The sequence below is a fragment of the Brassica napus genome, chromosome A9, assembly GCF_020379485.1.
Source record: "Brassica napus cultivar Da-Ae chromosome A9, Da-Ae, whole genome shotgun sequence".
NCBI classification, from domain to species: Eukaryota; Viridiplantae; Streptophyta; class Magnoliopsida; order Brassicales; family Brassicaceae; genus Brassica; species Brassica napus.
In genome coordinates this window covers 611,275-626,061 of record NC_063442.1, presented here as the reverse complement: position 1 = coordinate 626,061, position 14,787 = coordinate 611,275, and the positions used below count along the sequence as shown (strand labels likewise).

The 14,787-nt window shown below is 39.1% G+C and overlaps 4 protein-coding genes and 1 pseudogene across 4 annotated transcripts; 4 read left to right on the top strand and 1 right to left on the bottom strand.

Moving 5' to 3' along the window:
• The first annotated feature begins 254 nt into the window (after positions 1 to 254).
• Positions 255 to 1,956, top strand: LOC106365527 (bifunctional protein FolD 4, chloroplastic). Its single transcript, XM_013804947.3, has 5 exons — positions 255 to 581; positions 672 to 964; positions 1,036 to 1,272; positions 1,367 to 1,534; positions 1,627 to 1,956. The coding sequence occupies exons 1-5, from the start codon at positions 398 to 400 to the stop codon at positions 1,795 to 1,797; spliced, it is 1,053 nt and encodes a 350-aa protein (XP_013660401.1). The 5' UTR covers positions 255 to 397; the 3' UTR covers positions 1,798 to 1,956.
• An 86-nt stretch (positions 1,957 to 2,042) lies between these two features.
• LOC125577643 lies at positions 2,043 to 4,292 on the bottom strand (annotated as a pseudogene).
• A 257-nt stretch (positions 4,293 to 4,549) lies between these two features.
• On the top strand, positions 4,550 to 5,744 carry LOC125577644. Its single transcript, XM_048739160.1, has 3 exons — positions 4,550 to 4,576; positions 4,726 to 4,925; positions 5,508 to 5,744. Exons 2-3 carry the CDS (start codon positions 4,758 to 4,760, stop codon positions 5,595 to 5,597), a joined length of 258 nt encoding a protein of 85 aa, XP_048595117.1. The 5' UTR covers positions 4,550 to 4,576; positions 4,726 to 4,757; the 3' UTR covers positions 5,598 to 5,744.
• A 1,062-nt stretch (positions 5,745 to 6,806) lies between these two features.
• Positions 6,807 to 11,007, top strand: LOC106434956 (NAD-dependent malic enzyme 2, mitochondrial). Its single transcript, XM_013875814.3, has 18 exons — positions 6,807 to 7,187; positions 7,348 to 7,444; positions 7,523 to 7,641; positions 7,731 to 8,027; positions 8,111 to 8,171; positions 8,252 to 8,355; positions 8,429 to 8,512; positions 8,594 to 8,700; positions 8,801 to 8,903; positions 9,210 to 9,308; positions 9,437 to 9,502; positions 9,600 to 9,672; positions 9,763 to 9,849; positions 9,941 to 9,995; positions 10,089 to 10,160; positions 10,286 to 10,348; positions 10,436 to 10,550; positions 10,653 to 11,007. The coding sequence occupies exons 1-18, from the start codon at positions 7,035 to 7,037 to the stop codon at positions 10,722 to 10,724; spliced, it is 1,827 nt and encodes a 608-aa protein (XP_013731268.2). The 5' UTR covers positions 6,807 to 7,034; the 3' UTR covers positions 10,725 to 11,007.
• A 222-nt stretch (positions 11,008 to 11,229) lies between these two features.
• LOC125577642 (digalactosyldiacylglycerol synthase 2, chloroplastic-like) lies at positions 11,230 to 14,444 on the top strand. The gene is made up of 5 exons (XM_048739158.1): positions 11,230 to 11,567; positions 11,749 to 12,082; positions 12,858 to 13,124; positions 13,314 to 13,663; positions 13,776 to 14,444. The coding sequence occupies exons 2-5, from the start codon at positions 11,774 to 11,776 to the stop codon at positions 14,290 to 14,292; spliced, it is 1,443 nt and encodes a 480-aa protein (XP_048595115.1). The 5' UTR covers positions 11,230 to 11,567; positions 11,749 to 11,773; the 3' UTR covers positions 14,293 to 14,444.
• Positions 14,445 to 14,787: the final 343 nt, after the last annotated feature.

Below are 14,787 nucleotides of genomic sequence, written 5' to 3'. Positions count from 1 at the left end.
AAAACGATAACTAAAATGGAACAGATCAAAGACTTCTGCCATTTACCTGAGACTATTATATAAAAATTGCACAAATATTTTTGCTTAATCAGTGAATCAAGGATAAAATAATTAATATAAATTCTTTTTTTGTTTAACACAGATAATTATAAATTCTAATGAATATATCTTTTAACTTGAAAATGAATAAAAACAAAAACAACATGGGCAGGTGGCTTTAGCAACCCTAGCTATTTATATATGTTACGGCCGGGCCATAAAACAAACAAACAAAAAACGCTCAAGTGGTCTCTCTCTCTCACTAGTTAAAATCTTGTCGCCTCAGACCTCTAAAGCCCTAATAAGTCCGGGAGCCACGACGAGCAGACAACAACTATTCTCTTTGGCCTGTAATAAAATGGCTTCTATGATGTTCACCGATTGCTCCTCCATGTCCTCAACTCTCTTACACGTTAACGGCCGCAGAGGCGCCATTCTCTTCCGTCACTGCGTCGGCCAGCTCCGCCTCCGGAGCACTGCCTCTGCCCGTGGCTGCTCCATCTCCATCCGCTGCTCCTCTTCTCCCTCTTCTGCCACTTCAAGTATACACACACACACACTCAATCAAACTTTTTTATTATTGTCTGAGAAAATTGAGTTGTGACTTGTAAAATTTGATTTTTGGTTGGTAGTTGATGGGAAGGCTGTGGCAAAAACCATTAGAGATGAGATCACAGTCGATGTTTCGAGGATGAAGGAATCTATCGGCGTGGTTCCTGGATTAGCCGTGATTCTTGTCGGTGACAGGAAAGATTCGGCAACTTATGTGAGGAACAAGAAGAAAGCTTGTGACTCCGTTGGAATCAAATCGTTGGAAGTTCGTCTAGCTGAAGATTGCTCCGAGGAACAAGTGTTGAAATCCATCTCGTGCTTCAACGATGATCCATCTATCCATGGAATCCTTGTTCAGTTGCCTCTTCCATCGGTAACTTTCTTTTCAATATCTTTGTTTTATAGGAGAGTTTTGAATGTTTATGTATGTATATATGTGTGTAGCATATGGATGAGCAGAACATTTTGAATGCGGTTAGTATAGAGAAGGATGTTGATGGGTTTCATCCGCTAAATATTGGACGACTTGCCATGCGTGGTAGAGAGCCGTTATTCGTTCCGTGTACTCCTAAGGGGTGCATTGAGCTGTTGCATAGATACAACGTTGAGATCAAAGGGAAAAGAGCTGTTGTTATCGGAAGGAGTAACATCGTCGGTATGCCAGCTGCTCTGTTACTGCAGGTGATGATAATACATTTTAAAAGAATAATAATGCTATTTTTTTCCATTGGGACTGAGATAATTAATTGTCACATTTTTTTGGTAAATGGTGTAGAGGGAGGATGCGACTGTTTCTATCATCCATTCAAGAACCAAGAACCCTGAAGAAATCACTCGGGAAGCTGATATCATAATTGCAGCGGTTGGGCAACCAAACATGGTTAGAGGGAGCTGGATTAAACCGGGTGCAGTCATTATTGATGTTGGGATTAATCCTGTCGACGTAAGTGAACAATGTGGACATTAGTAGTAGAATTGTAGTGTAATGAATTAAAACAATGCAGTGTTTGATATTCATATAATGTAAACTGGCAGGATCCAAATGCTCCGCGTGGTTATCGTTTGGTTGGAGACGTGTGTTACGAGGAGGCTTGCCAAATTGCATCAGCTATCACACCTGTACCTGGTGGTGTAGGACCAATGACCATAGCTATGCTTCTGTCCAATACCCTGATATCGGCAAAGAGAATTCACAACTTCGAGTGACCTTGTAGGAAGATTGATGGCTTTTTTTTTGGAATTAATAAGGCTTTTCTGAGGATACAATAGTTTGGTGTGGTCTTTTATAAAATGTCTCTTTTTGGTTGTATGAAGCTAAACATGTTCTTTTTCTAATGGAAGAAAATGCCCTTTTGGTTTTAACAAGTCTTACTGCCTCCAAAACCAGACGGCTTCTTGCTTTCGTGCGTTTGTCTTTGACATACATAATTTTAACTTCATAATTTTGTGGGTGGATGTCAAACATGGACTTTTTAATAACAAAAAAACCCAGGCGGGCATTAGCCTAGTACATGTTGAAAGGGTGCTGTCCACATGTTACAAATTCTTAAATCTTTCCTAAAAATTTCCTACAGAATCAGATTCAAGAGAGCAGAAATCAATCAGCAACAGCTTGTACGGAGATCAATCCCGGCTTCAAAATGGTCTATTCCAGCTTCATTCTCTCCTCTCTTCGTCCTGAGAATCGAAATCTATTCAAGGAAACAACAAAAACACCACTGGTCCTTAACTCAGAGCTCAAACTCAACCATTGATCATGACATGTACTTGCTGGTATCTAAAAGAAAGGCCTAACCTTTGGTTTCACCATCGAGTTCCCATAGTATCCTATGCCAAAAGACAGTGACGAGTAAGCAGCAGCTATCTCAACAGCATTTAGCTCCGGCTTATCTCCAGTGACCTTGAGTGGAATCAGAACAACAAAAGATAAGATAATAAATCAAAAGACTGAGAAGGTTCTTCTAATTCTTGGGCTTACAGATACAGAAGCATCCGCCTGAACTACTAGAATTCCACCAGTTTTGTCAGTAACTCCACGCTCTGAGCCCTCTTGTTGCATGACAGAGCGTAAAACATTCATGGCGGCAGATGCTGGACCAGCCTGTGAACTAAGAACATAACAAACCCCTTCTTAGATCTGATAAAGAAGTGCAAAGCCACACCAAAAATAACATAACCATTAAGAAGGTTTATGAAAGTATACAGTGATAACGAAGTACAACATTCCCTAGCTGCAAATCCTCTCATAAGATACTCTCCAGCTCCAGATACACAACAGCCCACTATACATGGATCCCCAAATAGCCGTTTAGAGGATGCCCAACAACCAGAACCATAAGTTGCTGCTAGACCTACACGCCCGCTAATCTGAAATGCAATATCATTACATGATAATCAGTATTTTTTTTTTCCTTTTTGAAGACAACTAGGAACTGATTGTTCTTACCTTCATTGCAATACCACCACTTGATGATCCACAAGCAATGCGTCCTTCACTGTCAACACAAATAACGCCAACAGTATCCATGATTTTATCCTCATCTACTGCTGCTGCGCACGGTAAAGGTCTTTCATCAAATGTTCCATTCTTCTCAGTTTCCCTTTGTCGTTCTTCAGAAGAAATGTTATTCTTTGCCTCTACCGCTGAAAGCATACTCTTAAACTTTCTCCACTGGTTTCTTGCTCTCTCCGTAACCAGCCACTGTTGCAAGTTGCAACATACGAATACTTGAAAGATAGTTCTCAAGGAATAAAGTGATTGAGAGTAAAGCTGGAGAATGTGGAAATCTGAACCTGCTCAGCTTCTGTGACCGTTTCAGGCAAAATGGCATCTTTGGATTGGGCCCAACGTCGAGCTCCTTCACCAACCAACATCCTATGGAGGCCGGTTAGAAAGTTCAATGCATGATGAAACAGATTCAAAGGTGGGTATTGATATAAGACGGAAGAAAGAAGGGTGCTTGGTTACATAGGAGGTATACGGCCTAATAAGCTTGAGCCACTCATCTGTTCCTTCACCAACAAAGCAGCAATCTTGATGGCATTTCTGACACCTGATCTACATTTCACATTCCAAAATATTCAGCAATTCGATAAAAAAATACTGTAATGTTGAAACACAAGTTACAAAAAAGAAGGTTGAGATGAGAGCTACCTGGAACAGCTCCAACGGCACCAAAGATCCCAGAATGACCATCCATAAGACTAGCATCACATTCCACACGCCCATCTTCTGTCAGATTAGAGCCTCTTCCAGCATTTGTGCTCGGATCGTCCTAAGATTCACATAGGAATCAGGCATTAGCAGACATATACAGAGTTATTTTAGCTATAGTCAAGAGCAAAGGTAGAACAAAGTACCTCGAGGACTTCAATGGCAGCTGAAACAGCATCTATGCACTCACCAGAATCCTAAATATCAAGCAAAGATCACACATTTATTCGATGTTCAAAAATGAAAGTAAGTGAGTGTGAAATTAAATAGGACCTGGCGAAGAATAGTCGAGGCGGCTAGGCAAGCACGTCTAATGACGGATCTAAGAGCTTTCTCGTTAGCCACCGCGTGATATCCGGCACCGACGTGGACCGCCACGAAAAAGCGCCGGCTTTTATCTGCTCCTCCGTCGCAAGCCATCTTTTTTATTTTCAGGCGAAACCTCTTTGAACCTTGGTACACACACATACATACACGCCGTTCTGAATTAGAGAGGTAACGTCGTGTCGTTTTGAAGATCTAATGTGAACAATTCCTGCTGTTTGAATTCTATTTTTCTTTGTTGGTGAAAGACCTTATTGCCCATTGAATACTCCATAATAACGAGAAAGTTGACGGAGAAAGAACAAGTGAGGGGGGCAATAGACGTCAATTGGGTGGCAAAAGACGTAAAACACCCTGAGTAGAGAGGCCAAAACTCATTTCATTTCACCCTCTCGAGTCTCATCTTCTTCGTCGTTTCCGATCCTCCTTCTGATATCGCCGCTAAGGTAAGTTTCGATCACTCCTGAATCACGCTATTAGAGTACTCAATTCGACGAATCTGTCATCATTTCCGCTTGTAATTTGCTGTTAGCGGGCTAGGGTTTTGAATTTTGCTTTGATGTTACTGATGGATCTGGTCGTCTTCTGTATTTAGGACTGTGACCACCGGATCCAATCTAAGAAGAAAATGGGAGGAGCTGGAGGAGAAGGAGGCGGCGATTTCAGAGCCAAAGTATGGAGCATGTCTGGTGGGCCTTACTGCAGGCCCAAGCACTGGCGTCGCAACACCGCCTTTGCGATGCTCGGCGTTTTCCTTGTCTGCATCCCCATTGCCATGAAGTCTGCCGAGCTCGAGGTTTTATTCTTTGTCTGTGTATTAATTATCGTCGCTATATAATTTTTGTTTTCGCCTATTCCAGTTCGTTGTCTACTGTCTAGCATGATGTAGGTTTATTCTGTAGCTAATCATCGTATACAGTCTGTGTTAGAATCTTTTGTAGCAGATAGCTTTGGTTTATATGTTTGACAAGATCATTATAGTGTGTTGCAATGCATGTAAAACTAACAACCCTTTCTCCTCCTGCCTTGTTCCATTTGTTATCTATTGTAGAATATCTGCAAATGGTGGTAACCTATTTGTGATGTTTGCCTGTGACCTTGTGCCTCATTGCCATGTTAATTTAAGTTATTATTGATTGGTTTCTCTTTCTGTAGCTCGTCTTTGAAATCTAATCTTCTTGAACTCCTGAAACTTAAAAGCAAATACAGTATATATTTGGCTTTTTTTAATTTTTGGAAGCCTGATGCTGAAATCAATTCATTTGTTACAACTTACAAGGATCTAGCACTTGTATATATATTGTGTATCTCCATATAGTTTTCACTTTCCTGTGTTTGATGATCATGACTAAATCAAAACTTGTTGTTTTGATTACAGCAAAGGCCGCACATGCCCGTACGTCCAATTCCTTCTCAGATTTGGTGCAAGAACTTTGGAACCAAGGACGATTACGAAAAAGAGCATTAAACACTCTTGTTTTGCTTCCTGTTGAGACAACTCTCTTTGCCTTTGTTTCTTGTTTTGCAGACGACAATGTGAGCGCATGACAAAACCCCTTCTAGATTTTTCACACTATTGTGACCATAATAATAACAATCTGTCTTTGCCTTGCCATGTTGTTAGACCACATGGGATCTTCCTAAATTAAGACATTTCATGTTTTTTTTCCAGAAACCCAATTTGATCAGGGTCAGGTTTTATCTAAGGTAGAATCCATCCGATTTCTTACCTTTAACCAATTTTAGGAATAATGCTTTAAGAATCTTCATTTTAAAGGTATGTGACTCAGTTGATGATTATACCAAAATGCCGAATAGCTAGAATTTGCATTTTGATGGTCTATGGATGATCTTTATTCTTATGTTCTGTGGCAAATTGTTTTAAGGCCATAAAACATTGCACACACAATGCATCTTCTATCAAGAAAATGGAAAAAGAAATAATAACTTTCTTTACATATTTTAAATATATCAGAGAAAGATAGGCTGCACATGTTTTTCCTGCTAGTTATATTATACACAAATTTTAAAATCTTTAAAATCGTGTGTTTTGGTTGGTAAACTTGTGACGTAAGTGGGAAGTTGTCGAGGGGCTAGCCTGTAAGTTATCTTTCTAGATCTACCAAAGTAATGTAGGAGTTATTCGATTCATAACATATCTTTCAGACAAGAACGGTAGAAAGGGAAAGAAGAGAAGCAGTGGTTGGAGTTAAAAGCTGACGGTCTCAAGTCGCCACAGCGATTATAATTTTAAAAGGATGGTTTTCTATAGAAATGGTCGAATTATTCTCTCCTTTCCTTTTCTTCTTCGGTGCTTTTTTTATATTATGACGACGTAATATTTTGTTACCAGAGGTACACGCATGGGTAAGAATGTAAACAAGACAACACGGAAACACGTGTCAATGATCTGACGGTGAGTTAGTCAATGTCCTTTCCCCTCTCTTCTCTAATATGCGAGGAAAATAATGCAGAACCGTGTTTCCGTTTATACCCTTGTTGCCCAAATCTTTATTCGGGCAACTTTAAATTTTAATTTCCCTATCTTGCTTTTTTGACTTTACACTAATATATTTTTTAATGTTCCTTTTAGAGAAATTAAAATAGGGACATAAAAGTAAACAAAAGAAATAAATGCGTAATTAATTTTGGCTGACCCCCTCTAGCTCTTACTAATCCTCGGGCAGGCAGGTCTCAGACATCTTCCCTCTTCATCAGACAGCTTCCTCTTATATTCTGTTCCTCACTGGAAGAGGAAGAAGAAGTAAAGAGATCAAAGCTCCAACCTTGTGTTGTGTATAAAAGTTTTGACTAATTTTGACGGTTTAACTTGTCATATCATCGAATTCCGGTTAGCAAATTCGGTACGTGTGTGGTTTTGAGTTGATCGGATCTCGAGAGTGAGATGATGTGGAGGAACATTGCTGGCTTCTCCAAGGCTGCTGCTGCGGCGGCAAGAACCCACGGATCTCGGCGGTACTTGTCTTCGGCGATTCCTGGTCCTTGCATCGTCCACAAGCGTGGTGCCGATATCCTCCACGATCCATGGTTTAACAAGGTTTCTCTATTCTCTTTTCCTCTGATCTTATAATGCCTGATTGTTGAAACTTTATGGGAAGTGAGTTTATAACATTTTGAAATCTTGTCAGCTCGTTTGGTGCCTTTTTTTGAAGTTTGTTCGTTTCTCATTTTTGGTGGTGGGTTCATGGTTTGCACAGGACACAGGTTTTCCATTGACTGAGAGAGATAGATTGGGGCTAAGAGGCTTGCTTCCTCCTCGTGTTATCTCCTTTGAACAGCAATATGCCCGTTTCAGTAAGTCTCTTTTGGATCCATGCTTATGCCTTTTTTTCTGGTTTTCTGAGACTTTTTCCTATGAATACAAATTGGCAGTTGAGTCCTTTCGGTCGCTAGAGAGGAACACGCAAGGGCAGCCAGACAACGTTGTCTCATTAGCTAAGTGGAGGATTCTCAATAGGTTGCATGATCGTAACGAGACTTTGTACTACCGAGTGAGTTCAAAGTTTCCTCTTTTTTTTTTTTTTATTATCCTGACATCTTGACACACCCCGGAGACATAACCATCGCTTGTTCTCTGCAGGTCCTTATTGATAACATCAAAGACTTTGCTCCAATCATATACACACCGACGGTTGGACTGGTTTGTCAGAACTATTCCGGTTTGTATAGAAGACCCAGAGGAATGTACTTCAGTGCCAAAGACAAAGGAGAGATGATGTCTATGATCTACAACTGGCCTGCTCATCAGGTTGATATGATCGTCATCACTGATGGTAGCCGTATCCTTGGCTTAGGAGACCTTGGAGTCCAGGGTATTGGGATTCCTATTGGCAAGCTCGACATGTATGTGGCTTCTGCAGGAATCAATCCACAGAGAGTATGTCCCATCTCCACATTATCTGCTTGTGGACAAAGGGTTTCATCTTCTTATTCGAAAATTTTACGCTTGTTTATATTCAGGTTTTGCCAATTATGTTGGATGTCGGCACCAATAATCAAAAGCTCCTACAGAATCCTCTCTGTAAGCTACTTTTATTAGTCTCTATATGATTGCACTTCTGTGGATGTGTTTCCTTTGATACGTCATTCATGTATCTACAGATTTAGGACTCAGACAACCTAGGTTGGAAGGAGAGGAGTACCTTGAGATTGTTGATGAGTTTATGGAAGCTGCATTCACACGTTGGCCTAAGGCCGTCGTTCAGGTATATATATAATTTGGTTTTACCTTTTGGTGGTGGTGAGGGATGACTAAAATGGTTGTTTCAATCATAATAGTTCGAAGATTTCCAAGCGAAATGGGCTTTTGAAACTTTGGATAGATATCGGAAGAAGTTTTGCATGTTCAATGATGATGTCCAGGTATCTTCTCATCATTTCACTTCAGCTGCTTCTTACTTTAAAGCTACTCTTTAATAACAAGGTTGGCGTATGATGTCTCAGGGAACTGCTGGTGTTGCTCTCGCTGGACTATTGGGAACTGTAAGAGCTCAAGGTCGTCCTTTGTCAGACTTTGTTAACCAAAAGATTGTTGTGGTTGGAGCTGGAAGGTACTTGGTTATCCAGTCTTTTACTAATATTGTACTGTATATTTCTGCAGTAACTTTCATCTCATCTTTCGTATTGTAATATTTCTTCTTTTCTTTATAGTGCCGGGCTCGGTGTAACAAAGACGGCAGTACAGGCGGTTGCGAGAATGGCAGGCATCAGCTTCGCTGAAGCAACGAAAAACTTTTACCTGATAGATAAAGATGTAAGTCTCTCTTATCCCTTGCTAGTTGACGTCATCTGAATGGTTTGTCTTGCTTGATAATAAATATTTTAGCTCGTGGAGTTGACTTTGAAACTGTCATATTATTGTCTCTTTTAGAGCTTGCTTTTGGATGTTGTCTTAAGTTATCTACTAAGAGCTTACCTAGAAGAAGTCAAAAACATTTTTCAAAAGTTATCCCTTTGACATATTAGTTTTGTCTTGGTCAGCATATTGTTTTTTTTGTTTAAATTGGATTGCCTCATAAGATCTTGAATAATGTAATGAAAACGACTGAATGTGCTTTAGGGTCTTGTCACCACGGAGAGGTCAAAACTTGACCCAGCAGTTGTACCTTTTGCCAAAAATCCAGCTGAGATACGTGAGGGAGCAAGTATCGTTGAAGTGGTAAAGCTTAAAGCCTCATTGTGTTCTTGACTTGGCCGATTATTTGACTCCATCTTCTTTTCTCTACAGCTGTTCATGAAAGTTGAGACATAATAATATTGTTTCCTTGTTTACAAATTTTTGTTCAGGTGAAGACAGTGAGGCCACATGTACTTCTTGGTTTATCTGGAGTTGGTGGCATCTTCAATGAAGAAGTAGGTGAACCTAATTTCAACAAACATATAGTTGAATGATATATTAATTAACAGTTTTACTGACTTGTATGGTTTACTGGTTTCAATTTGTGCAAAGGTTCTCAAGGCAATGCGAGAATCTGATTCATGCAAGCCCGCCATTTTTGCTATGTCCAATCCCACCTTGAATGGTTTGTGTGTTTTTGTCTTTCCCAAATAATGTAACATTGTTTCCTTGAAAGAAGATCTGATCTGAACACTTTTTTTTTTCTGTTTGGCAGCCGAGTGCACTGCTGCTGATGCATTTAAGCACGCCGGAGAAAACATAGTCTTTGGAAGCGGAAGCCCATTTGAAAACGTTCAACTTGGTAGGCTATAGTGAGGTTCATTTATGGATTTTGTAACTCTAATTGCGTAAAGTCTGAAAATAAATATTAATTTTATTCTTTAAACTTGCAGAGAATGGTAGTGTTGGGCATGTGAACCAGGCCAACAACATGTACCTATTCCCCGGGTTCGTTTACGCTTCTTGAAAACTGCTTCACAGTGAATCACATTTTAATCCATAAGTATAGCTCAAATCAACTGTGCTTATTTTGTTTTACAGGATCGGGTTAGGGACTCTTCTATCTGGTGCGCGTATTGTAACTGATGGAATGCTGCTAGCAGCTGCTGAATGGTAAGAAGATTGCATTTATTTGGTTCTCTTCTATCTCTCCAACCATTAGAAACAAAATGACAAGATTGGAGCTTATAATATAGTGAGGCTGATGATTAAATATATATTTTGAAAATATAACGCAGCCTTGCATCCTACATGACTGACGAAGAAGTCCAAAAAGGCATCCTTTACCCTTCAATCAACAAGTATTATTTCCTCTCATTCTTATCCATTGATTAATATCTTAAATGGTTATATTAAAAGTAATTGGTTTCTGAACCAAAAAAATGCAGCATCCGACACATAACAGCAGAGGTTGGGGCGGCTGTTCTAAGAGCTGCTGTTACTGACGACATTGTAGAAGGACATGGGGATGTTGGTCCCAGAGATCTCAGTCACATGTCTAAGGTATCAGAATTAATTGAGCTTTGTATTAAACATGATAACTAAGGTACACTAGTAGAAGTTGGAATCTAATTGCATCTTTTTTTTCTTCTTTTGAAACAACAGGAGGAGACAGTGGATTACATCACACGCAACATGTGGTTCCCAATTTACAGCCCTCTCGTGCACGAGAAATAGACTCTTTGAAATCTCTCAGATCTCATAATAAAAGCCAAAAATACAAAAAGAACTTCTTCCTTCTCTTATTTGCGGTCAACAACATTGTTTCTTCTTTTCCCAGTATGTGCTATGAAAGCCATGATGCCTAATGTTTAAAAACGACAAAGAACAAGAACAGTGTTAGCTCTAGGTCACCTGTCCCTTGTCCTTTGTCCGATATTTTTTCCAATGTCTGAAAAGATTATGTCTGAAAGGATCATATAATATACATTTTTTTGGGGCAATAACATTTCTTTGAATCTGCTCTACTCTTCAGAATTCGGTTTGATAAAATCGAATTTGATTTGGATTGGACTGAAACGGTTCTGGTTCGAAGTTTTGTACTTTGTATTAATGAAAGAAACGGAACGAATAAATTGACCCGTGAGCAATTGGGCCTAGGCCGTAACACTCAACAAGCGTACAGGTTTTGACTTGAAGGATGAAACATAAACGACGTAAAGAAAACGGCACGTAGTCTGGAACACGCAAGCCTGTTTTGTTGGTTGGTTCTTCTTTCTTTCTCTCGACGTTGGGGGAAAAAAGGAATGTTGAGAGAAAGAAGAAAGAAAGAGATTGGAAAATTCAGCGACCAGCCTGGAATTTGATTAAAGTTTAAAGAATGACCTGAGAAAAACCAAACCAACGAAGAGGCTCCGCAGAATATTCTCCCTTCGTCACGCAAACCCCTAATAGTTAAATATATTTATTTTATTTTCTCCTCTTACGTTCGCCCTTTGCTCGAAGCCAAATCAGCTTTTCTCAAATCGTGCTTGCTTTGATCAAACCAAAAAGAGTCCCTTCTCGATTGAAATTCTCCAGGTATGAAATTCATTAGGGAGTTTCTTCTGATAAACTTTGTTCATGTTTCTCGTATGTGAATGTTTGGTTATCGTATTGGGAAGACTCTCTGTATGTAGATTGAACGGTGAATCATTTATTTGAAATTCACAGGCAATAGTTGGAATATCTAAGTAATAATTATATGTAATTTCGTTTACAGGATAGTTTTAGCTGAGGATATATATATGATGATGAAACAGCAACAACAGCAGCAGCAGCAGAAACAGCACATTGCAATCTTTACGACAGCTAGTCTTCCGTGGCTTACGGGAACTGCTGTTAATCCTCTCTTCCGTGCTGCCTACCTTGCTAAAGACGGTCAAAGACGTGTCACTTTGGTCATTCCTTGGCTCACTCTCAACCACCAGCTCCTTGTCTACCCTAATAACATCACTTTCGCTTCCCCTTCCCACCAAGAAGCTTATGTCCGTCGCTGGCTTGAGGACAGAGTCTCGTTTCCTTTAAGTTTTGAGATTCGTTTCTATCCAGGAAAGGTATTCACTTTTGCCCTTTCTCAACTAGAATTAATCTTTCTAGTTCCTTCCTTTTAAATACTCCTTCTTTATCTAAAAGTTGAATTCTTTCCAGCTTTCTTTAACCATCACTTCATAGTTAATCCTCAGTTCTCAGTCTATTTTCTCATCTCACCTTTTTTGTGTGTACATTATATGAATCTCATATGTGATATTTCCAACATATGTTTGTATGTGCATCTACGCGCATATGTTTATTTTTTGCTCATACATTTATAATCACCCTTTTTGACTCTTATCTCAAAGCCTTTCGTGGAGATAGATAGATAGTCTCTTTTACCCTAACCATTACATCATTGATAATCCTCAATTCTCACGCAGCATATCCGGTGTTATCTTTCTTCATCTCACATTTATGTGTTCATTCTGTGAATATGGTATCTGATCTTTCCAATATATGTATGTGAAACTGTCTGCTTATACGCATAAATGCTCATATATAAGGACCATTTTTGGGTCGGACTCCAGACCTTTCATGGACATAGATAGTTTCTTTTACCGTCTGTGCTTTCTCTATATGTCATGTCTTTGTGTTATTTACATGAGTCTGCATACACCTGATGTATACTTGCATGTTGATGGACATTATGTAGATGTAAATCTTTTATGTGTTTCCATATTCTCCCATCTGATCTAGTACTGAGTTTTCTTCCGATTTTTATTGCACAGTAACTTTTATGTAGTAGTAATTAACTGTGCTATACGTTCCTTAACTATTCAAATTATCTTATTGCAGTTTGCTACAGACAAAAGAAGTATTCTTCCTGTTGGGGACATATCGGATACCATTCCTGACGAAGAGGCAGACATTGCCGTCCTTGAGGAGCCTGAGCATCTCACATGGTTTCATCATGGCAGAAAATGGAAAACCAAATTCAACTACGTCATAGGGATCGTGCACACAAACTACTTGGAATACGTAAAGAGAGAGAAACAAGGCCGCCTCAAAGCATTTCTCCTCAAGTACTTAAACAGCTGGGTTGTTGGCATTTACTGCCACAAGGTAAACTTTCTTTACAGCTACCAATAGAAATGATGGAGTGATTGCTCTATATGTTGGTATCTATCTGTGTATCATTATCCAATGGTTGGATTTGATTCCGGGATCAAGATAGTTTGCTGGCCTTATGTTAACAGAAAATTTTGATGATGTGAATCAGGACTTGTGCTAATTATGTTACTACTCATACAGGTGATTAGATTATCGGATGCGACTCAAGAATACCCTAAATCTATAGTCTGCAACGTTCACGGTGTCAACCCCAAATTTCTAGAGATTGGTTTGAAAAAACTAGAACAGCAGAAGCTCCAGGAGCAGCCCTTCACAAAAGGGGCATACTACATTGGCAAGATGGTCTGGAGCAAAGGGTACAAGGAGCTTCTTAAACTACTTAAGAAACACCAAAAGGAACTTGCTGGTTTAGAGGTTGATTTATACGGCAGTGGAGAGGACTCTGAAGAGATCAAACAAGCAGCTCGAAAACTTGACCTGACGGTTAATGTTTACCCAGGACGTGATCACGCCGACCCTTTATTTCACAAGTACGTCTCTAGTTTAATAACCTCGGCTATGCAGCATACTTGTAACATAGATTCTTATCTTAATCTGAGCATTGACCTCTATCTATTGTAATTACTATGTCTTCTGTTTCAGCTATAAAGTGTTTCTAAACCCCAGCACGACAGACGTGGTCTGCACAACAACTGCAGAAGCCTTGGCGATGGGGAAAATAGTAGTATGCGCAGATCACACATCAAACGAGTTCTTCAAACAGTTTCCCAACTGCAGAGTCTACGACGATGGGAAGGGTTTTGTTAGAGCCACACTCAAGGCACTTGGGGAACAACCATCACAACTAACAGAGCAGCAGAGGCATGAACTATCATGGGAAGCTGCTACACAACGGTTTATAAGAGCCTCGGATCTTAACAGGTTAGCAAGAGTTGATTCCAACTTGTCAAAGAAAAGTCTGTTTGCGTCATCTTCTATAAGTGTGGGGAAAAACTTGGAGGACATGTCTGCGTATATACACTTCTTGGCGTCTGGGTTTGAAACTTCAAGAACAGCGTTTGGTGCAATCCCTGGAAGCTTGCAGCCAGATGAAGAGTTGTGCAAAGATCTTGGCTTGACTCTCAAGACCCCTTCCCGGAATAGTCTCAAGGAAGATTGACCCTTATTATATAAAAAAATGTGTTGTATTTTGCTAGAAAATTCCTATGTGATTTTTTATATACTCAACGAATCATTCTATAGCTTGGTGGAATGTTTTGATGGTTTATAGTAACATGACAATTAGGTTAAACATATCATGTTGGTTTGCTCTGGCTTTGTTTTTTTTTTTTTGTTTTTAATCAAGGTTTATGCATAACTGGTGTGTGATTTTGTATTGGTAAATAATTTTGTTATATCAATTAATAAATATAGGTAAATAATTCAATATAAATTTCATTTTACAAATTATCCAATTAATTAATACTGGCATATAAATAAATTTTTGTTCTCTAATATCATTTATTTCATTTTTGAATAGTAAAAATTTCATTAAGATCTAAGAAATCACAAATCTAATATTTCAATTTATTTTATATAATATTTAAAAGTGTCTAAAAAATTTCATCAAAAATTTTAGAAATATTATCATTTTTTTCTAGATCTTTTACTGGGT